Source organism: Dendrobates tinctorius, unplaced genomic scaffold (genome assembly GCF_039654945.1).
Source record: "Dendrobates tinctorius isolate UK_male_01 unplaced genomic scaffold, ASM3965494v1 ptg000032l, whole genome shotgun sequence".
Taxonomy (NCBI): Eukaryota; Metazoa; Chordata; class Amphibia; order Anura; family Dendrobatidae; genus Dendrobates; species Dendrobates tinctorius.
Window position 1 is genome coordinate 31,110,884 of NW_027361700.1, and position 23,665 is coordinate 31,134,548.

General features: G+C 47.4%; 1 protein-coding gene across 1 annotated transcript in view; it reads left to right on the forward strand.

Moving 5' to 3' along the window:
* Positions 1-959: 959 nt before the first annotated feature.
* The window catches only part of FKBP10 (FKBP prolyl isomerase 10), a 79,851-nt gene continuing 57,145 nt past the window's right edge, over positions 960-23,665 (forward strand). The window contains exon 1 of the mRNA XM_073572707.1: positions 960-1,129. Coding sequence (XP_073428808.1) covers positions 1,125-1,129 — 5 coding nt within the window. The 5' untranslated portion in view covers positions 960-1,124. The remainder of the gene's footprint in view (positions 1,130-23,665) is intronic.

Genomic DNA, 23,665 nt, shown 5'->3' on the forward strand with positions numbered 1-23,665 from the left:
AGAGCCACCTCTCAGTGCTGTGCGCAATGACTGTAAGCACGCCAGCACCTGCATGACTGAAAGCTGGCGGCTCCTGGGAGTGATCACGTTCATTTCCTCCCAGGTGCCGCACTTTCAATACACTGGCAGGGCACCTACATAACACTCATAACCTGCAGATCAGGTGTGGACATATCACTTATACAACCTGTACACCTGCACACAGGCCCAAGGGTAAGGGGGCCCATTCTCACCTCCAAAGCAGTAAACCACTTTTGTCACTTAGAGAAATAGGGTCCCATATACTGTTCTAGCACAGGCAGGCACCCTTTTCTCTCTATGTCCGCCACTGTTGCAGATGAATGCTATATCTGCAGGTTAATTCCGTTATCGGTCATGACCGGTTCCCTTTAAGTCTGGGGAGAGTAAAGTAATAGAGACAGAGAGTCACACACAGTGTTGCTGGTTTCTTTTGCCCATATTTCGCCAGAACTGAATTCACAGCTACACTGCTCAGTACTGCAGTATAAGCTCCTCCATGATGAAGCTGCTCCTGAACATGTGCAACTTGGACAGGGTACTTGCAGATTTGAGTGAGTTCTGCCCTCCGGTCTCTAAGGGACATGATAGCAGCTAGTCTCCACCTCCTAGCTCAGAGACAACTAATACTAGAGACCCAGGAAAACTGATAAAAATCCGGGAAACAAGTCATATAATGGCCAGAAATGGTGTCATTTCTCATGTACACATGACAGCTTGTTCTCAAAAGTCCCTGAAACTACCGATGCACTTTAAGAGTTTTTTTTTCCCGATAGCATTTCTGTCTCAAAGATTAGGACTGTCTCTCTCAGTAAGATTGAGTGAGTCATATGAATACACGCTATTAATCACTCTCAGTCCAAGTCATGGCATTCATTGGCCTCCTACACATCTACACCTAGCACTGACTCGCTTGGATCAGTAGATAAGGACAGCATTCACCATCAGTCAAGTTTCGCTGGAAAATCCTGAAGTCATAACATAAACCTCCTCAGCCAGGACAACAACATGACAACACGGGAACTAGGAAACTCCTATGCGTTTAATGGAGTGAGCTACAGCTCCGGAGGGCATTTGCATCACTGCTGCTGCGTGATCCATTTTATATGAGGTAATGCTGTAATACTACACGCTGAGACATTTTTGGACTGAAAAAAAAAATTGTTTTATCTGATGCTTTATTAAAGAGGCAATCGCCCTGAAAAGCGAAAAATACTTTTAGTATAGTGGCACGATATTGCGGCACGGCACATAAACTGCCTTTAGTGCTGCTCTAGGGACTGGAAACTTAGGGCCCCGTCACACATAGCGACTCACCTGCGATCCCGACAACGATATGACCTTGTCAGGATCGCTGGTGTGTCGCTACATGATCGCTGGTGAGCTGCCAAACAGGCAGCTTCACCAGCGATCAGCACCAGCGAGGACGAGCGGGCTCGTCGCTGTGTACCTTAGCTCCTGTGTACCTTAGCTCCTGGTCGTTGCTCTCCCGCCTGCCACATGCAGCGATGTGTGCTGTCCAGCGAGAGACCAATGACCCAAAAAAAGTCCAGAGCTTTCAAGAATGATCAGCGATACCGGCAGGGGGGCCGGTCGCTGATAGATGTCACACACTGTGATCTCGCTGGTGAGATCGCTGTTGCATCACAAAACTTGTGACTCAGCAGTGATCTCGCTAGCGAGATCGCTGTGTGTGACGGGGGCTTTAAGGTCCCGTCTCACTAAGCGACATACCAGCGATCCCGACACCGATATCAAGGTGTCAGGATCGCTAGTAAGTCGCTATGTGATCGCTGATGAGTAGAGTTGAGCGAAACGGGTCGAAAAATTTCAAAAGTCGCCGACTTTTGGCAAAGTCGGGTTTCATGAAACGAAACCCGACCCTAGGATGAGGTCGGCCACGAGGTCGGCGACTTACGCGCCAAAGTCGCGTTTCAAAAGTTTGTTTTGCGCTCTTTTTCAGCCAATCAGGATCCACGGACACTGTGGGCAACGTGATGACATAGGCACGGGTCACCACCATCTTTCAGAAGGGCATGCAAGTGATTGGCTTGCTTTGGTGGGCGTCACAGGGGGTATAAAAGGGCGTGCACGCCGACCGCCATCTTACTTCTGCCGATCTTAGCATAGGGAGAGGTTGCTGCTGATTCTGTAGGGAGAGCGTTAGGCAGGGAAGAAGAAAAAAAAACTGCTTCTGCTGCTAGCGATTTTGCCTGTACAACACACCAGTCACTGTGTGTGCAGTGCAAGGGGAGGCTATATAGTGGTGTATCAGTGGTGTTGGTTGTTGGGCTGCCTTCTAAGGCTTCCTGACATTCCTGCATTGCTGTTTACCCACTGCTCCGCAAACTGCTTTTTTAAAAGCAATCCCAATTTTTTTTTTTTGTCCTGCTGAGAAGAAAAAAAAACTGCTTCTGCGGCTAGCGATTTTGCCTGTACAACACACCAGTCACTGTGTGTGCAGTGCAAGGGGAGGCTATATAGTGGTGTATCAGTGGTGTTGGTTGTTGGGCTGCCTTCTAAGGCTTCCTGACATTCCTGCATTGCTGTTTACCCACTGCTCCGCAAACTGCTTTTTTAAAAGCAATCCCAATTTTTTTTTTTTTGTCCTGCTGAGGTACTGAGCGTGCATTTTTTCACACCATACAGCGGTGTACGCTCCTCACACAGCACCGTGTAACGGCTGTTCTCACAGCCACAGTGAAGCTATCAGTGTGTCACTCTGTGAGAATAAAACGAGGACATGTTCCGTTCTTACAGACCTGCACTCTAGGGAGATTCTTATTCTGCCCAATTCTACATACACCTTGAAGTTTGTGATACACTAGCCAATTTCTGCCTGTGACATAGCGCTGTGATATTCAGTGGGCCTCACACAATCCATAAGTGTCCAGTGTCCACAAGTGTGTGCAGAAATTCAAAATCTCACTTATCCTCTAGTCACTTTGGTCACAGCTGTGCCATCGAGCCTGTCACATAGCGCTCAGATATTCATTGGGCCTCACACTATGCAAAAGTGTCCAGTGTCCACAAGTGTCTGCTGAAATTCAAAATCTCACTTATCCTCTAGTCACTTTGGTCACAGCTGTGCCATCGAGCCTGTCACATAGCGCTCAGATATTCATTGGGCCTCACACAATCCAAAAGTGTCCAGTGTCCACAAGTGTCTGCTGAAATTCAAAATCTCACTTATCCTCTAGTCACTTTGGTCACAGCTGTGCCATCGAGCCTGTCACATAGCGCTCAGATATTCATTGGGCCTCACACAATCCAAAAGTGTCCAGTGTCCACAAATGTCTGCTGAAATTCAAAATCTCCCTTATCCTCTAGTCACTTTGGTCACAGCTGTGCCATCGAGCCTGTCACATAGCGCTCAGATATTCATTGGGCCTCACACAATCCAAAAGTGTCCAGTGTACACAAGTGTGTGCAGAAATTCAAAATCTCCCTTATCCTCTAGTCACTTTGGTCACAGCTGTGCCATCGAGCCTGTCACATAGCGCTCAGATATTCATTGGGCCTCACACAATCCAAAAGTGTCCAGTGTCCACAAGTGTCTGCTGAAATTCAAAATCTCACTTATCCTCTAGTCACTTTGGTCACAGCTGTGCCATCGAGCCTGTCACATAGCGCTCAGATATTCATTGGGCCTCACACAATCCAAAAGTGTCCAGTGTCCACAAGTGTCTGCTGAAATTCAAAATCTCCCTTATCCTCTAGTCACTTTGGTCACAGCTGTGCCATCGAGCCTGTCACATAGCGCTCAGATATTCATTGGGTCTCACACAATCCAAAAGTGTCCAGTGTACACAAGTGTGTGCAGAAATTCAAAATCTCCCTTATCCTCTAGTCACTTTGGTCACAGCTGTGCCATCGAGCCTGTCACATAGCGCTCAGATATTCATTGGGCCTCACACAATCCAAAAGTGTCCAGTGTCCACAAGTGTCTGCTGAAATTCAAAATCTCACTTATCCTCTAGTCACTTTGGTCACAGCTGTGCCATCGAGCCTGTCACATAGCGCTCAGATATTCATTGGGCCTCACACAATCCAAAAGTGTCCAGTGTCCACAAGTGTCTGCTGAAATTCAAAATCTCACTTATCCTCTAGTCACTTTGGTCACAGCTGTGCCATCGAGCCTGTCACATAGCGCTCAGATATTCATTGGGCCTCACACAATCCAAAAGTGTCCAGTGTCCACAAGTGTCTGCTGAAATTCAAAATCTCCCTTATCCTCAAGTCACTTTGGTCACAGCTGTGCCATCGAGCCTGTCACATAGCGCTCAGATATTCATTGGGCCTCACACAATCCAAAAGTGTCCAGTGTCCACAAGTGTGTGCAGAAATTCAAAATCTCCCTTATCCTCTAGTCACTTTGGTCACAGCTGTGCCATCGAGCCTGTCACATAGCGTTCAGATATTCATTGGGCCTCACACAATCCAAAAGTGTCCAGTGTCCACAAGTGTCTGCTGAAATTCAAAATCTCCCTTATCCTCTAGTCACTTTGGTCACAGCTGTGCCATCGAGCCTGTCACATAGCGCTCAGATATTCATTGGGCCTCACACAATCCAAAAGTGTCCAGTGTCCATAAGTGTCTGCTGAAATTCAAAATCTCAGTTATCCTCTAGTCATTTTGGTCACAGCTGTGCCATCGAGCCTGTCACATAGCGCTCAGATATTCATTGGGCCTCACACAAACCAAAAGTGTCCAGTGTCCACAAGTGTCTGCTGAAATTCAAAATCTCCCTTATCCTCTAGTCACTTTGGTCACAGCTGTGCCATCGAGCCTGTCACATAGCGCTCAGATATTCATTGGGCCTCACACAATCCAAAAGTGTCCAGTGTCCACAAGTGTCTGCTGAAATTCAAAATCTCACTTATCCTCTAGTCACTTTGGTCACAGCTGTGCCATCGAGCCTGTCACATAGCGCTCAGATATTCATTGGGCCTCACACAATCCAAAAGTGTCCAGTGTCCACAAGTGTCTGCTGAAATTCAAAATCTCTCTTATCCTCTAGTCACTTTGGTCACAGCTGTGCCATCGAGCCTGTCACATAGCGCTCAGATATTCATTGGGCCTCACACAATCCAAAAGTGTCCAGTGTCCACAAGTGTGTGCAGAAATTCAAAATCTCCCTTATCCTCTAGTCACTTTGGTCACAGCTGTGCCATCGAGCCTGTCACATAGCGCTCAGATATTCATTGGGCCTCACACAATCCAAAAGTGTCCAGTGTCCACAAGTGTCTGCTGAAATTCAAAATCTCCCTTATCCTCTAGTCACTTTGGTCACAGCTGTGCCATCGAGCCTGTCACATAGCGCTCAGATATTCATTGGGCCTCACACAATCCAAAAGTGTCCAGTGTCCACAAGTGTCTGCTGAAATTCATAATCTCCCTTATCCTCTAGTCACTTTGGTCACAGCTGTGCCATCGAGCCTGTCACATAGTGCTCAGATATTTATTGGGCCTCACACAATCCAAAAGTGTCCAGTGTCCACAAGTGTGTGCAGAAATTCAAAATCTCCCTTATCCTCTAGTCATTTTGGTCACAGCTGTGCCATCGAGCCTGTCACATAGCGCTCAGATATTCATTGGGCCTCACACAATCCAAAAGTGTCCAGTGTCCACAAGTGTCTGCTGAAATTCAAAATCTCACTTATCCTCTAGTCACTTTGGTCACAGCTGTGCCATCGAGCCTGTCACATAGCGCTCAGATATTCATTGGGCCTCACACAATCCAAAAGTGTCCAGTGTCCACAAGTGTCTGCTGAAATTCAAAATCTCCCTTATCCTCTAGTCACTTTGGTCACAGCTGTGCCATCGAGCCTGTCACATAGCGCTCAGATATTCATTGGGCCTCACACAATCCAAAAGTGTCCAGTTTCCACAAGTGTGTGCAGAAATTCAAAATCTCCCTTATCCTCTAGTCACTTTGGTCACAGCTGTGCCATCGAGCCTGTCACATAGCGCTCAGATATTCATTGGGCCTCACACAATCCAAAAGTGTCCAGTGTCCACAAGTGTGTGCAGAAATTCAAAATCTCCCTTATCCTCTAGTCACTTTGGTCACAGCTGTGCCATCGAGCCTGTCACATAGCGCTCAGATATTCATTAGGCCTCACACAATCCAAAAGTGTCCAGTGTCCACAAGTGTCTGCTGAAATTCAAAATCTCACTTATCCTCTAGTCACTTTGGTCACAGCTGTGCCATCGAGCCTGTCACATAGCGCTCAGATATTCATTGGGCCTCACACAATCCAAAAGTGTCCAGTGTCCACAAGTGTCTGCTGAAATTCAAAATCTCCCTTATCCTCTAGTCACTTTGGTCACAGCTGTGCCATCGAGCCTGTCACATAGCGCTCAGATATTCATTGGGCCTCACACAATCCAAAAGTGTCCAGTGTCCACAAGTGTGTGCAGAAATTCAAAATCTCCCTTATCCTCTAGTCACTTTGGTCACAGCTGTGCCATCGAGCCTGTCACATAGCGCTCAGATATTCATTGGGCCTCACACAATCCAAAAGTGTCCAGTGTCCACAAGTGTCTGCTGAAATTCATAATCTCCCTTATCCTCTAGTCACTTTGGTCACAGCTGTGCCATCGAGCCTGTCACATAGTGCTCAGATATTCATTGGGCCTCACACAATCCAAAAGTGTCCAGTGTCCACAAGTGTGTGCAGAAATTCAAAATCTCCCTTATCCTCTAGTCATTTTGGTCACAGCTGTGCCATCGAGCCTGTCACATAGCGCTCAGATATTCATTGGGCCTCACACAATCCAAAAGTGTCCAGTGTCCACAAGTGTCTGCTGAAATTCAAAATCTCACTTATCCTCTAGTCACTTTGGTCACAGCTGTGCCATCGAGCCTGTCACATAGCGCTCAGATATTCATTGGGCCTCACACAATCCAAAAGTGTCCAGTGTCCACAAGTGTCTGCTGAAATTCAAAATCTCCCTTATCCTCTAGTCACTTTGGTCACAGCTGTGCCATCGAGCCTGTCACATAGCGCTCAGATATTCATTGGGCCTCACACAATCCAAAAGTGTCCAGTGTCCACAAGTGTGTGCAGAAATTCAAAATCTCCCTTATCCTCTAGTCACTTTGGTCACAGCTGTGCCATCGAGCCTGTCACATAGCGCTCAGATATTCATTGGGCCTCACACAATCCAAAAGTGTCCAGTGTCCACAAGTGTCTGCTGAAATTCAAAATCTCACTTATCCTCTAGTCACTTTGGTCACAGCTGTGCCATCGAGCCTGTCACATAGCGCTCAGATATTCATTGGGCCTCACACAATCCAAAAGTGTCCAGTGTCCACAAGTGTCTGCTGAAATTCAAAATCTCACTTATCCTCTAGCCACTTTGGTCACAGCTGTGCCATCGAGCCTGTCACATAGCGCTCAGATATTCATTGGGCCTCACACAATCCAAAAGTGTCCAGTGTCCACAAGTGTGTGCAGAAATTCAAAATCTCCCTTATCCTCTAGTCACTTTGGTCACAGCTGTGCCATCGAGCCTGTCACATAGCGCTCAGATATTCATTGGGCCTCACACAATCCAAGAGTGTCCAGTGTCCACAAGTGTCTGCTGAAATTCAAAATCTCACTTATCCTCTAGTCACTTTGGTCACAGCTGTGCCATCGAGACTGTCACATAGCACTCAGATATTCATTGGGCCTCACACAATCCAAAAGTGTCCAGTGTCCACAAGTGTCTGCAGAAATTCAAAATCTCCCCTGTCCTATAGACACCTTGTACCTTGTTTTACATTACTATATAGTTTGTTGGATTTTGTCTACATTTCTACCAAAAATGAGGAAGGCTGGTGGAAGAGGCCGTGGAATTGGGCGGGGGTTGGCAGCTGGTAATGATGGTGTTGGTGGTGGATCTGATGGTAGTGGCAAGAGCAAAATAGGACCGAATGCAGGAGGTGTTGAGCCTTCATCATCGTCTGGCTACATAAGGCCTCGAACGCTTAGTTTTCTAGGAGTTGGCAAACCGCTTTTAAAGCCAGAGCATCAGGAAAAAGTTTTGTCTTACATTGCTGACTCAGCCTCCAGCTCTATCGCCTCCTCTTCTTCAGTTGTAAAAAGTAAAAGCACTGAGTCGTCATTGGAGGCTCATGTTCATGAACCACACCTTTCCTTGTGTCCTTCACCCCAACCAAGATTGAAGGATGACGCAGGCCATACTACTGATTACTCCATGGAGCTGTTTTCACATACCATGCCTGGATTATCAAGTGAAATGGTGAATTACCCAGGCCAAGATGAATCTGACATGGAGTGCACTGATGCACAGCCGCTGATGGATGATTCTGCTGGTACATTCACTCAGAGCACTACATTGTCCTCGCAGTGTACAGAGCCAGATTCTGACCCTGATGAGACTCAGGTGCCCCTTCCCGCACACTATACCACCATACACGGTGACACAGAGGAAGGTGCACATGACATAGAAGAGGAGGTGATGGATGACCCAGTTGTTGACCCAGATTGGCATCCATTGGGGGAAGAGGGTGCTGCTTCCAATAGCTCAGATGAGGAGCATCCACAGCAGACATCGACATCGCAACAGCTGTTATCTGGCAGGCCCGGAGCACTCCAAAGACAGGTTCCAGACATCAAAAGAGTTGCTGGACAGCTTGTCCAGAGGGTCAAAAGATCACAGCGTGCTAGGCCGCAAAATGTCTGCCAAAGTAGGAAGAGTGCAGTGTGGCACTTTTTTGAACAAAATCCTCATGATCAGGCCAAGGTTATCTGTAAGAAGTGCGCAAAGACCTTTAGCCGAGGGAAAAATCTGAAAAATTTGAATACCAGTTGCATGCTTAGACATTTAACCAGCATGCACTTGCAAGCATGGACACAACACCAAACCTCAAGTGCCACATGTGCAACTGATCACAACGAAGGTAGTCAGCAACGCTACATTGTTTCCCCCACTGTAAGCCCACCGGTTAGCACAGCAGCAAATGTTGAGGTGTCGTTGCAAGGCCACAGCAGTCAGGGAATCCCACTGTTATATCAACGAAAGACTGATTCTAGGCCATCAGAAAGAACAACAACTCCATCACCATCATCAACCCTCTCTCAGTCCGCCCTGTCCACCGCTACTTCCACCATATGCAGCTCTCAAGTCCAGCTCACCCTCCCAGACACTATGAGTAGGTCAAGAAAGTACTCAGTCTCTCATCCGCGTACACTGGGTTTGAACGCCCACATTGCCAAACTAATCTCGTTTGAGATGATGCCCTTTCGGTTGGTGGAAAGCACAGCTTTCCGCGAACTCATGGCCTATGCAGTACCACGCTATGACCTACCCAGTCGCCACTTCTTCTCTCGCAAAGCCATCCCAGCCCTCCACCATCATGTGAAAGACCGCATTGTCCATGCACTCAAGCAGTCAGTGAGCGGAAAGGTGCACCTCACAACTGATGCATGGTCCAGTCGGCATGGCCAGGGCCGTTACTTGTCCATCACTGCGCACTGGGTTAATGTGGTGGATGCAGGGTCCACAGGGGACAGCGGTGATGGGACAGTGCTGCCTAGCCCACGGTATAGGAAACAGTTGGCTGTAGGCGTTCGACCCTCCTCCTCCTCCTCCTCCAGAAGCGAAAGCTCGTCCACAGAGCGCAGTCGTACGAGCACTCCATCTGCCACTGTTGCACACGATGTGTCCCCCTATCGAGCAGCTAGTGGAAAGCGTCAGCAGGCTGTGTTGCAGATGATGTGTTTGGGCAACAGACACACCGCCGAGGTGCTGGCCGAGTACTTGAAGCGACAAACTGAGTCATGGCTGGGCAGTGTACATCTTGAGGCAGGCAAGGTAGTTAGTGATAACGGCCGTAATTTTGTGGCAGCCATAGCCCTTTCAAAACTCAGCCATATACCTTGCTTGGCTCACACCTTGAACCTGGTGGTGCAGTGCTTCCTCAAAAATTATCCGGAGTTAACAGCCCTGCTCCAGAAGGTGCGAAGACTGTGCGCGCACATCCGCTGGTCGCCTGTACACTCCGTTCGTATGCAGAAGCTGCAGTGATTGCTCCACCTTCCCAACCACCGCCTCATTATCGACATTGCAACAAGGTGGAACTCCACCCTGCACATGGTGGAGCGGCTGTGCGAGCAGAGGCAGGCCATAATGCATTTGTGGGAGGATACACGGCCAGGCACTTTGAGAGCAGACATGGAGTTGACAGGTGTGCAGTGGTCGAAGATGAAAGACCTCTGTAAAGTCCTTCAGTGTTTTGAGGAATGCACATGGCTGGTAAGCGCAGACGATGCCATCCTAAGCATGAGCATCCCACTTATGCGTCTGCTCATGCAAACTTTGACGCACCTTAAGGAGCAGGCGTCTGCAGCCAATGTTGATGAGGAGGAAGAGGAGGAGGGAATCCTTTATGACATTCAGCCATTGTCTGCTCAGGGACCTCTCCTGGACGAGGTGGAGGAAGAAGAGGAGGAGGAGGATGATGGGGATGATTACTTAGGGGAGGAGGATGCATCTCATGGGGCAAGTGAAAATGTTGGCGTGGCAAGGTCTGGTACAGGGTTTGTGCGTGACTGGAGGGATGTGGATTTGCCAGAAAGTGCTCCTCCAACCAGCAGTGGCAGTGCATCATTGACACTGGGAACATTGGCCCACATGTCAGATTATGCCTTGCAGATCCTAAAAAGGGACCCACGCATTTCCAAAATGATGAACGATGACGACTACTGGTTGGCCAGCATCCTGGATCCACGCTATAAAGGCAAATTACAAAACATCATGCCACAGGAGAACCTTGACCTAATATTGGCTAATAAACAAGCAACTCTGGTAAATCGGTTGCTTGAGGCATTCCCAGCACACAGCAGCGGTGATGGTTCTCACACGAGCCTTACGGGCCGGGGGCAGCTTGGCAGAGGTGTTCGTGGTGCACACAGCAGAAGTGGCGTTGGAGACAGGGGTTTCATGACAATGTTGTGGACTGATTTTTCAAATACCGCTCACACAACTGGTAATACTGCATCGATGGAAAGTGACAGGAGACAGCAGTTGTCAACTATGGTTACAAACTACTTTTCCTCCCATATCGATGTTCTCCCACACAGGTCATTCCCCTTTGACTATTGGGCCGCTAAACTGGACACCTGGCCTGAATTGGCCCAATATGCCTTACAGGAGCTCGCTTGCCCAGCTGCAAGTGTGCTATCGGAAAGAGTCTTCAGTTCAGCTGGATCAATCCTGACAGAAAAAAGGACCCGTCTGTCAACCCAAAATGTGGATGATCTAACCTTCATTAAAATGAACCATGCATGGGTTTCCAAGGATTTTGTCCCACCTTCCCCTGATGACACATAGGGTGACAGAAAAATGGCTTGCTTTGGTCCACCTCTTCCTGGGACTTCACCTATTTCGCCTTTTGCATCAGATGAATGTCCAACATCAACATATGCCACTTTCTAAAACTCCCTAACTGTGCTGCCTCCCCCCCCATGGCCGGGGTCACCACCTAGCGCATGACACCGTGCGAGTGCCGTTGCCCTGGACAGGTGGGTAGGCCGACTCTTGGGTGCGGGCACTGGCACAGGGTCCCTCATAGTGCAATCAAGTGTCTCTGACGGTGGTGGTGCACACCCGCCGTCAGACACACCGCTGTACTATGAGGGGCCCAGTGCCAGTACCGACGCCCACGAGTGGGCCCCCCTTGCTTGGGCAGGGCCCCAGCATTTGCAATCTTTACCTCTCCCTGCTCCTCCGCTGTGTAATCTGGGCCGTCAAATCCATACTGTGCCTGACACCGTCTGAGCCTGCCCCCTGATGTATAGACATATATTTTGAATGTGTATGCTATCGATACATGTTATCCGGGGATACGGTACCCTTTCTAACCTTTGTGCAATCACGTGCAATCCATACTGGGCCTAACACCGTCTGAGCCTGCCTCCTGATGTATAGACATATATTTTGAATGTGTACGCTATCCATACATGTTATCCGGGGATACGGTACCCTTTCTAACCTTTGTGCAATCACGTGCAATCCATACTGGGCCTAACACCGTCTGAGCCTGCCTCCTGATGTATAGACATATATTTTGAATGTGTACGCTATCCATACATGTTATCTGGGGATACGGTACCCTTTCTAACCTTTGTGCAATCACGTGCAATCCATACTGGGCCTAACACCGTCTGAGCCTGCCTCCTGATGTATAGACATATATTTTGAATGTGTACGCTATCCATACATGTTATCCGGGGATACGGTACCCTTTCTAACCTTTGTGCAATCACGTGCAATCCATACTGGGCCTAACACCGTCTGAGCCTGCCTCCTGATGTATAGACATATATTTTGAATGTGTACGCTATCCATACATGTTATCCGGGGATACGGTACCCTTTCTAACCTTTGTGCAATCACGTGCAATCCATACTGGGCCTAACACTGTCTGAGCCTGCCTCCTGATGTATAGACATATATTTTGAATGTGTACGCTATCCATACATGTTATCCGGGGATACGGTACCCTTTCTAACCTTTGTGCAATCACGTGCAATCCATACTGGGCCTTACACCGTCTGAGCCTGCCTCCTGATGTACAGACATATATTTTGAATGTGTACGCTATCCATACATGTTATCCGGGGATACGGTACCCTTTCTAACCTTTGTGCAATCACGTGCAATCCATACTGGGCCTAACACCGTCTGAGCCTGCCTCCTGATGTACAGACATATATTTTGAATGTGTACGCTATCCATACATGTTATCCGGGGATACGGTACCCTTTCTAACCTTTGTGCAATCACGTGCAATCCATACTGGGCCTAACACCGTCTGAGCCTGCCTCCTGATGTATAGACATATATTTTGAATGTGTACGCTATCCATACATGTTATCCGGGGATACGGTACCCTTTCTAACCTTTGTGCAATCACGTGCAATCCATACTGGGCCTAACACCGTCTGAGCCTGCCTCCTGATGTATAGACATATATTTTGAATGTGTACGCTATCCATACATGTTATCTGGGGATACGGTACCCTTTCTAACCTTTGTGCAATCACGTGCAATCCATACTGGGCCTAACACCGTCTGAGCCTGCCTCCTGATGTATAGACATATATTTTGAATGTGTACGCTATCCATACATGTTATCCGGGGATACGGTACCCTTTCTAACCTTTGTGCAATCACGTGCAATCCATACTGGGCCTAACACCGTCTGAGCCTGCCTCCTGATGTATAGACATATATTTTGAATGTGTACGCTATCCATACATGTTATCCGGGGATACGGTACCCTTTCTAACCTTTGTGCAATCACGTGCAATCCATACTGGGCCTAACACCGTCTGAGCCTGCCTCATGCTGTATAGACATATATTTTGAATGTGTACGCTATCCATACATGTTATCCGGGGAAACGGTACGCTTTCTAACCTTTGTGCAATCACGTGCAATCCATACTGTGCCTGACACCGTCTGAGCCTGCCTACTGATGTATAGACATATATTTTGAATGTGTACGCTATCCATACATGTTATCTGGGGATACGGTACCCTTTCTAACCTTTGTGCAATCACGTGCAATCCATACTGGGCCTAACACCGTCTGAGCCTGCCTCCTGATGTATAGACATATATTTTGAATGTGTACGCTATCCATACATGTTATCCGGAGATACGGTACCCTTTCTAACCTTTGTGCAATCACGTGCAATCCATACTGGGCCTAACACCGTCTGAGCCTGCCTCCTGATGTATAGACATATATTTTGAATGTGTACGCTATCCATACATGTTATCTGGGGATACGGTACTCTTTCTAACCTTTGTGCAATCCATGCAATCCATACTGGGCCTAACACCGTCTGAGCCTGCCTCCTGATGTATAGACATATATTTTGAATGTGTACGCTATCCATACATGTTATCCGGGGATACGGTACCCTTTCTAACCTTTGTGCAATCACGTGCAATCCATACTGGGCCTAACACCGTCTGAGCCTGCCTCCTGATGTATAGACATATATTTTGAATGTGTACGCTATCCATACATGTTATCCGGGGATACGGTACCCTTTCTAACCTTTGTGCAATCACGTGCAATCCATACTGGGCCTAACACCGTCTGAGCCTGCCTCCTGATGTATAGACATATATTTTGAATGTGTACGCTATCCATACATGTTATCCGGGGATACGGTACCCTTTCTAACCTTTGTGCAATCACGTGCAATCCATACTGGGCCTAACACCGTCTGAGCCTGCCTCCTGATGTACAGACATATAATTTGAATGTGTACGCTATCCATACATGTTATCCGGGGATACGGTACCCTTTCTAACCTTTGTGCAATCACGTGCAATCCATACTGGGCCTAACACCATCTGAGCCTGCCTCCTGATGTACAGACATATATTTTGAATGTGTACGCTATCCATACATGTTATCCAGGGATACGGTACCCTTTCTAACCTTTGTGCAATCACGTGCAATCCATACTGGGCCTAACACCGTCTGAGCCTGCCTCCTGATGTATAGACATATATTTTGAATGTGTACGCTATCCATACATGTTATCCGGGGATACGGTACCCTTTCTAACCTTTGTGCAATCACGTGCAATCCATACTGGGCGTGAGAACGGCTGGCGAGCTGTTAAGCAAGCTACAGCACCTGTGGTTTGCACACGTAAGTTTTTCATTTTTTCAGGAATGACGGTTAGGCCTAATTCCGGAACTGCGGTTGACCTGCACTTACTGGGAAATCATTGTTCGCGGGTAATAATTGTAATCAGTGATCCCCATCACTAACGTTGTTCAGCGGGTTATCTGCACCTGTAAGCGACAAACGCTGGCCTTTTCAGTGTAGCGCACATGCAGCCACGGACATGTAAGGGCATGACACACCAGTTATTTGCCAATCTCATGTGCCAGAGCCTCACGTGTCCCTCTAGTAAGCCGGACTCGGACCGCGGGGCATGACGGAGTATCGTTCGTTAACGGAATTAAGCTTGCAATGTGTGCATCTGTTCTGTAGCTGGCATGGTTGACATTTCCCAGGTGGAGTCGAATTATACGTAGGCTCCACTCCTGGTGGTGCCCTTCTGGACATTCCTTTAAGGTTCAGCTTTGCAACCATACTGCCCACGTAAAACAAACACTTTGCCTTCATGAACGCTGTTTGGAGGGTCATGACTCGTGGGAATAACGCCGCCCAATCAGTTAACCTGCTAGAGAGATCGTTCGTTGCTCCCAAGCATGACATCACACTCCCTAGGAAGAAGGTAATGCCACTGTGGCGACCGTACTCCTGGGGGCGACACAAGTGCACTGATGCCCAGCCACTGCTCGATGAATCTGCTGGTACATTGACCCAGACCACTACATTCCCCTCGCACGCTACACGGCCTGAATCTGACCCTGATGAAACTCAGGTTACCCTTCTCATATACAGTTCCATCTTACACGGTGACAAAGAGGAAGCTGCAGATGAAAGTGCAGGTTCGGCCCACCTGCCATCAGACACACCACCGTACTATCAGGGGCCCTGTGCCAGTGCCGTCGCCAACGAGTGGGCCCCCCCTGCTTGCCCAGGATCACAGCACTTGCAAAGTTGAAATACTGTGCAGTGAGATGGAAGATGGGGACGACGAGGAGTCCAGACAAGTACAGGGATTCCCTAGCGAGGAGACTTATTTGATTGTTTTCAATGTTGGGACAGCAATTTTTGGGGAGCACTATACTCTGGAGAATGATAGATGGGGCCCACCATACACTGGAACATTCCAAAGGTGGACATCAGACACTGGAGCAGCATTTACAGGGCCCATTATACACTAGAGCATTAGAAATGGGGCCCATTATGTTTGGAGCATTATTTGGGCCCATAAGACAGTGGAGCTTCATCCATGGGGACCAACATATACTGTAGCATTATGTGGAGCTCATCATATACTGTTTCAAACATTATATGGGACCAATGATTCTGTATGGAGAAATAGATGGGCCTTGTCATGAGATGTAAAAAGTGAAGTATTTTTCATTGTACTATACCGCTATTTCTCTGCCGTATCGGAGCATGATGAGTTGTGGTATGTGTTAAAGGGGCGCTCTTTCGCCCAGGGCACATGAAAACCTGGAGCCAGCCCTCCCCCCCACAACTTTAGCCAAATAACCCCCATTTTTCAGTGCGTAACTTGTATTATGAAGTTAATTAAGGTTGACAAGCTTAAGTAAGAAGAATTGATGCTTTTGGCATTCAAATGGGCACTGTAGGTGTGTTTCCTGTCCTCCTCTCACTGCCGACTTTTATTCCCCATTGACTTACATTGGGTTTCGTGTTTCGGGACGACCCCGACTTTTCCCTATAATCGGACGATCTTGCTCGACCCGACTTTTGGAAAAGTCGGGTTTCACAAAACGAAACGCGACCCTAAAAAACCAAAAGTCGCTCAACTCTACTGATGAGCTGTCACACAGACAGCTTCACCAGCGATCAGCACAGCGATGCCGAGCGCCCGGCATCGCTTGCCATCCTGTAAAAAATAGAATCAAAATAAAAAATATAGTTATTCTCACCTTCCGACGTCGCGTTCAGCCATCCCGCCTCTCTTCACGCTCCGGTCCCAGTAATCCTTTGCACGAATGACCGCGAGATGTCACGGTCTCGCGGGATAACAAAGTCTCGCGGTCATTCGTGCAAAGGATCACTGGGACCGGAGCGTGGAGAGAGGCAGGATGGCTGAACGGGACATCGGAAGGTGAGAATAACTATATTTTTTATTTTTTTATTATTTTTTACACCTGATCGCTGGTCTCCCGCTGTCACACACAGCGATGCGTGCTGGCCAGCGGGAGACCAGCGACCAAAGAAATGTCCAGAGATTTCTTGCAACCATCAGCGATACCGGCAGGGGGGCCGCTCGCTGATCACTGTCACACACAGCGATCTCGCTGGTGAGATCGCTGTTATGTCACAGAAGTTGTGACTCAGCAGCGATCTCGCTACCGAGACTGCTTAGTGAGACGGGGCCTTTAGTTTCACTTTTCTATGAACCTAACAAGCTTTTACAATTTAAGGCCCCGTCTCACTAAGCAATCTCGGTAGCGAGATCGCTGCTGAGTCACAACTTTCCGGTCCCAGTGATCCTTTGCACGAATGACCGCGAGACTTTGTTATCCCGCGAGACCGTGACATCTCGTGGTCATTCATGCAAAGGATTACTGGGACCGGAGCGTGGAGAGAGGCAGGATGGCTGAACGCTACGTCGGAAGGTGAGAATAACTATATTTTTTATTTTGATTCTATTTTTTACAGGATGGCCAGCGATGCCGGGCGCTCGGCATCGCTGTGCTGATCGCTGGTGAAGCTGTCTGTGTGACAGCTCACCAGCAATCACATAGCCACTTACTAGCGATCCTGACACCTTGATATCGGTGTCGGGATCGCTGGTAAGTCGCTTAGTGAGACGGGGCCTTTATACTTCAGTGACAATTCAGTTAATTTGGTTTAACCTTTTTGTATCTGGTTACCCTGAGAGGGAGAGATAAGCAGCTCTGGCCATCAACATGCAATAGCTTAAGCTGCACTGAATATTTACAGCAGATTTAGTTGTATTTGTTTTTGGATTTCAGGTTCCTGTTCCTATTTGGATTCTAGAATCTATGCGGCTGGAAGGATTTGTAGTGGGAACAGTGGGAATTATGGGACGTACACCACTGCCACCTACTGGCCTCTGGATCAAATTGCATCATATTACTTTTATGCACTGTCAAGACATCACTCTGATGGGAAAAAAAGTAATTTTTCAGAGACATTAGCTTTACTTTCCCAATGTTTGGACAGGGTTCCTAAGGCCAGCTATGCCAGGCAATAAAAGGCAAAAATTACTGCCCCTAAAATGGTGTTACCATTTTGGAACTATATGGTGCATATATTTGAGTACAATATGGAGGTGTTGCTTTGCTATATTGGAGGTGTTGTTTTTCCTGAGCTTTTGTGCATTCACGTCTTTAATAATAATAATACATTTTATTTCCATAGCGCCGACATATTCCGCAGCACTTTACATTTCAGAGGGGACTTGTACGGACGATAGACATTACAGCATAACAATAATCACATAAATCATAACAGATACCAAGAGGAATGAGGGTCCTGCTCGCAAGCTTACAATCTATGAGGGAAAAAGGGGAGACACGAAAGGTGGGTGGTAACAGTTGCCCTGATTGTATGGACCAGCCATAATGTTAAGTGTGTAACAGTACATACACAGAGGGCTAATGGATGCATAAAGCATGTGGGAACATGATGCGGGAAATCTGGATATGGTAAACCTTTTGGCTGTGCCACACAGGGATAGTTAGGTTAATGTGTTGAGGCGATAGGCCAGTCTGAATAAATGCGTTTTCAGGGCGCGCTTAAAACTGTGGGAATTGGGGACAAATCGTATTGACCTGGGAAGTGCATTCCAAAGAATTGGTGCAGCACATGTAAAGTCTTGGAGACGGGAGTGGGAGGTTCTGATTATTGAGGATGCTAACCTCAGGTCTTCAGCAGAATGGAGGGCGCGGGTAGGGAGGTATACTGAAACAAGGGAGGAGATGTAGGGTGGTGCTGAGCCATGGAGTGCTTTGTGGGTGAGGGTAATAAGTTTGTACTGGATTCTGGAGTGGATCGGTAGCCAGTGTAATGACTGGCACAAGGTAGAGGCATCGGTGTAATGATTGGCGAGGAATATGATCCTGGCTGCAGCATTCAAGACAGAGTAGAGAGGGGAGAGTTTGGTAAGAAGGAGACCGATTAGAAGAGAGTTACAATAGTCCAGACGAGAATGAATAAGAGAAACAGTAAGAATTTTTGCAGAGTCAAAAGTAAGAAAAGGTCGAATTCTAGAAATGTTTTTGAGGTGCAGATGACAAGAGCGAGCCAGTGATCGAATGTGGGGGGCAAAGAAAAGCTCGGAATCAAGTATGACCCCCAAGACAGCGGGCATGTTGCTGGGGAGTAATAGTGGAACTATAGTGGAATAAATTATACAGTATATGTGCTTCTTGCAAAATTAGAATTTCATCATTTATTTCTCTTTATGTTGATGATTATGGCTTACAGCCAATGAAAACCCAAATGTCATTATCTCAGTAAATTAGAATAATTAACAAAAAAGACCTGCAAAGGCTTCCTAAGTGTTTAAAAAGGTCCCTTAGTCTGTTCCAGTAGGCTCCACAATCATGGGGAAGACTGTTGACTTGACAGATGTCCAGAAGGCAGTCATTGACATACTCCACAAGGAGGGTAAGCCACAAAAGGTCATTGCTCAAGAAGTTGGCTGTTCACAGAGTGCTGTATCCAAGCATATTAATGGAGAGTTGAGTGGAAGGAAAAAGTGTGGTAGAAAAAGGTGCACAGGCAACCGGGATAACCACAGCCTTGAAAGGATTGTTAAGAAAAGGCCATTCAAAAATTTTGGGGAAAATTCACAAGGCGTGGACTGCTGCTGGAGTCATTGCTTCAAGAGCCACCACACACAGACGTATCCAGGACATGGGCTACAAGTGACGCATTCCTTGTGTCAAGCCACTCATGACCAATATACAACGCCAGAAGCGTCTTACCTGGGCCAAGGAGAAAAAGAACTGGACTATTGGTCATTGGTCCAAGGTGTTGTTTTCAGATTAATGTAAATTTTGCATTTCATTTGGAAATCAAGGTCCCAGAGTTTGAAGGAAGAGTGGAGAGGCCGCAATCCAAGCAGCTGGAGGTCTAGTATGAAGTTTCCACAATCAGTGATGGTTTGGGGAGCCATGTCATCTGCTGGTGTAAAGCCCCCGTCACACATAGCATCGCTGCTGAGTCACAAGTTTTGTGACGCAACAGCGATCTCACCAGTGAGATTGCTGTTTGTGACACTGACCAGCGACTGGCCCCCCTGCCCGTTATCGCTGATCATCCTGGAATGGCCAGGACATTTTTTTGATTGCTGGCCTCCCGCTGGTCAGCACGCATCACTGGGTGTGACAGGCGGGAGACCAGCGATCAGCGATCTGGTGCTGGTAACTAAGGTAAACACAGGGTTTCTAAGCGGCACGCAGCGCTTAGAAACCCGATGTGTACCTTAGTTACCAGCGCGCTGGTAACCAAGGTACACATCGGGTTTCTAAGTGCCGCACGCCGCTTAGAAACCCTGTGTTTACCTTAGTTACCAGCACCAGATCGCTGATCGCTGGTCTCCCGCCTGTCACACCCAGTGATGCGTGCCAGTCGCTTAGAAACCCGATGAGTACCTTGGTTACCAGCTCCCTGCACCAGCGCGCTGGTAACTATGGTACACAGTGGGTAACTAAGCGACGTACGTCGCTTGTTACCCGCGTGTCGCTGGTGCTGATCGCTGGTGAAGCTGCCTGTTTGGCAGCTCACCACCGATCATGTAGCGACACACCAGCGATCCTGACAAGGTCATATCGTTGTAAGGATCGGTATGTGTGACGGGGCCCTATGTCCAAAGGAGTGGTTTCAGAACAACTCTGTGACCATTCTTGACTGGCCCAGCCAGAGCCCTGACCTAAACCCAATTGAGCATCTCTGGAGAGACCTGAAAATGGCTGTCCACCAACGTTCACCATCCAACCTGACGGAACTGGAGAGGATCTGCAAGGAAGAATGGCAGAGGATCCCCAAATCCAGGTGTGAAAAACTTGTTGCATCATTCCCAAGAAGACTCATGGCTGTACTAGCTCAAAAGGGTGCTCAATACTGAGCAAAGGGGTCTGAATACTTATGACCATGTGATATTTCAGTTTTTCTTTTTAGTCAATTTGCAAAAACTTCTACATTTCTGTTTTTTTTCAGTCAAGATGGGGTGCAGAGTGTACATTAATGAGAAAAAAATGAACTTTTTTGAATTTACCAAATGGCTGCAATGAATCAAGAGTTAAAGGGGTCTGAATACTTTCTGTACCCACTGTAAATCTACTTTAGTTAGCCAATTGGGCCATGTCTTTGTGAAGACGCCCATAAAGAAGTTGAGGACCACTCCCACTTGGCTAACAAGACTTGATTGTTATATAGAGAATAAGGGGCCATATCTCCGGTGTCATGGTTAGGACATGGTTAATGTCCTGTTCTGACAGGGTTAACATTGCCGGCCTCTCTTTGGATCTGGGAGGGGTATTTATGCTCACTCCATACTGGCATTCTCTGTCAGTTATACTGCTATTCTGGTGTGTCTGACCCCTGGTGTGTGTGTACTCTGCATTGTTTGTTTGCTTCCCGTGTATGACCCGGCTTGTTCCTTCACTCTGTACTCCGTCTCTCGTTTTTGGTACCATTGTCTTTTCTGGTTCTGACCTCCTGGCTTGGCTATCGTTACTCCGTTACAGTTTACCCCTATTGTACCGTCTAATACCTGTTCTGGTTTTCTGATCTATTGCTACGTCCTGACTATTCTTTCTGTCTAAGCCCTTTGATACTGTCCTGCTATCTCGTGCTTTGACCCGGCTTGATCTGGTGTCTGTCTCTGTCTATGCTCCTTGGTAACATTGTCCTGTAGTTACCCTTCTAGGAGTTTCCCTGCAGCTCCTAGCTCTGTGGAGCTTAGGCCACGCCCCCAGCAGTCACGTGATTCAGGTCCTGGATCATGCATTGTCACCACTGCTGCTCGCTCCGCAGGTATCTTTGTGCACAGTCTTTGTACTCAGGACACGTGCCCTGGCTCAGTGAGCAAGTGCAGTGCGGTGTTCCTGACATCCGGAACGAAATCCAATACCAGATCCAGGAGATCAGCGGCATTCACCCCAGATAAAACATGACATATTTATGGCGACTTACAGGTCGTCGTTTCGAAGAGCTCACGGGAATTTTTCACATTATGCTGATAGTAACTCTTTAAATTTGGGATTAAATGCCTTTATGAAGAAAACTTGCATGAGATCCTTCATTTTGCTCGATGATCATTGATTGAAGCCATTTCATGTTCAAAATAAAAATAACTAAAGCTGTTACCTGCAGTAATGGCGCCACATTAATATTCATAAGCTGCGATAAGATAAGCGGAGACTATCCTGCGGCACAATTATTATTATTATAGTCTCACAAGCTCGCAGAGGAAAATGGGGAACGTTTACTCTGGAGTAAACCTTGGTGGGTGGGAAAAGGGGCAAAGTTTATTGTAAATTGTCCCATCTAGTTTTATACAGATTTATTTCTTCCTTAAAATGCCGTTTGTGAGTCACAAAGAGTGGTGTGGCCTCACGTTGTAGGGGCGAGGATTAACGTGTATTAAAGATCCGGTTTTCTTACCAAGAGCTCCAAATTGTCAACATCGATCTCAATAAAATTCTGGAGAAATTGGAGGAGCATTATGGGAAATGCAGAACGCACACTACTAAGCACATGAGGTTTAAAGGGGTTGTGCTGGACTTTACCATTGAAGACCGATCCTTAGGATCGGTTATCAATGCCTGAATGGTGGGGGTCACCCAGGAGCCCTTGCTGATCAGCTGTTCCCGGTGTTGGCGGAGGCTGGAACTGCTCAGTTATGGAGCTGCACAGCTCAGCTCCCTTGACAGAATAGTGGTCGCTGCCGGATACTGTACATCTGCCCTCTTGATTTGAATACAGGGCGGATGTGCAGTACCCGGCTAGTGAGTACTAGGATCCTAAACATGCGATTAAACTGCAGCACAGGTGCCATGGCTGACACCTACCTGCAGAAGGGTTTTTTCTTCAGTATGTACAGATATTCATTATGTAAACTAGGGGGCAGGTCAGGGAGGGATCCGTGACCTGTCAGCAGTCTATATTATGAATATCTAATTGGAGCACCACATGAACACCCCCCCACAGGCCGTCCCGGAGCACGAACATATCATTAACTCAAAACTTAATATAAAGATTACACGACAACCACAAGACGGATTTCATTACCCAAGGTATCATTGTAATCAGTATAACGGCGCCGACCTGACACTGTCTGTCGGTTACTGAGCACAATCCTGCTGATAGGCTCTCTTTAAGTGCCCACTTAACATTTAATAATGGCCACTGAGTCCCCCAATGTACAGCTCCCCTATATCCAGTACTGTGGGCTCACAGCTCCCTTATACAGAGTAAGATGTCCCCACAGCTCCACCCGACACAGCACGATTGGCCCACAGTTCACTATACACAATATGATACTCCCACAGCTCCTCATTATATGGTATGATGTCCCCTCTGCTCCACCAAAACACAGTGTAATGATGCCAACAGAAGCCCTCACACTGTGTAATAGCCCCCACAGTAGAACCCACACTGTATAATGTCCCCCAAACTGTATAGAATCGTCGAATATTAGAGTTGGAAGTGACCTCCAGGGTCATCGTGTAATGCAGGATTCACTAAATCATCCCAGACAGATGTCTGTCCAGCCTTTGTTTAAAGACCTCCATTGAAGGAGAACTAACTACCTCTCATGGCAGCCTGTTCCACTCATTGATCACAGTTTGGGAGCTAATGTAGGGGGGACAGTATGCAGTTTGGGGGCTAATGCAGTGACTATTATACAGATTGAGGACTATTGTGAGGGGCCAGCAATTATACCATTTGGGTGCTACATCGGGGGCCATTATAGAATGAATCACAAGAAAGGCACAAATGCAATAATGA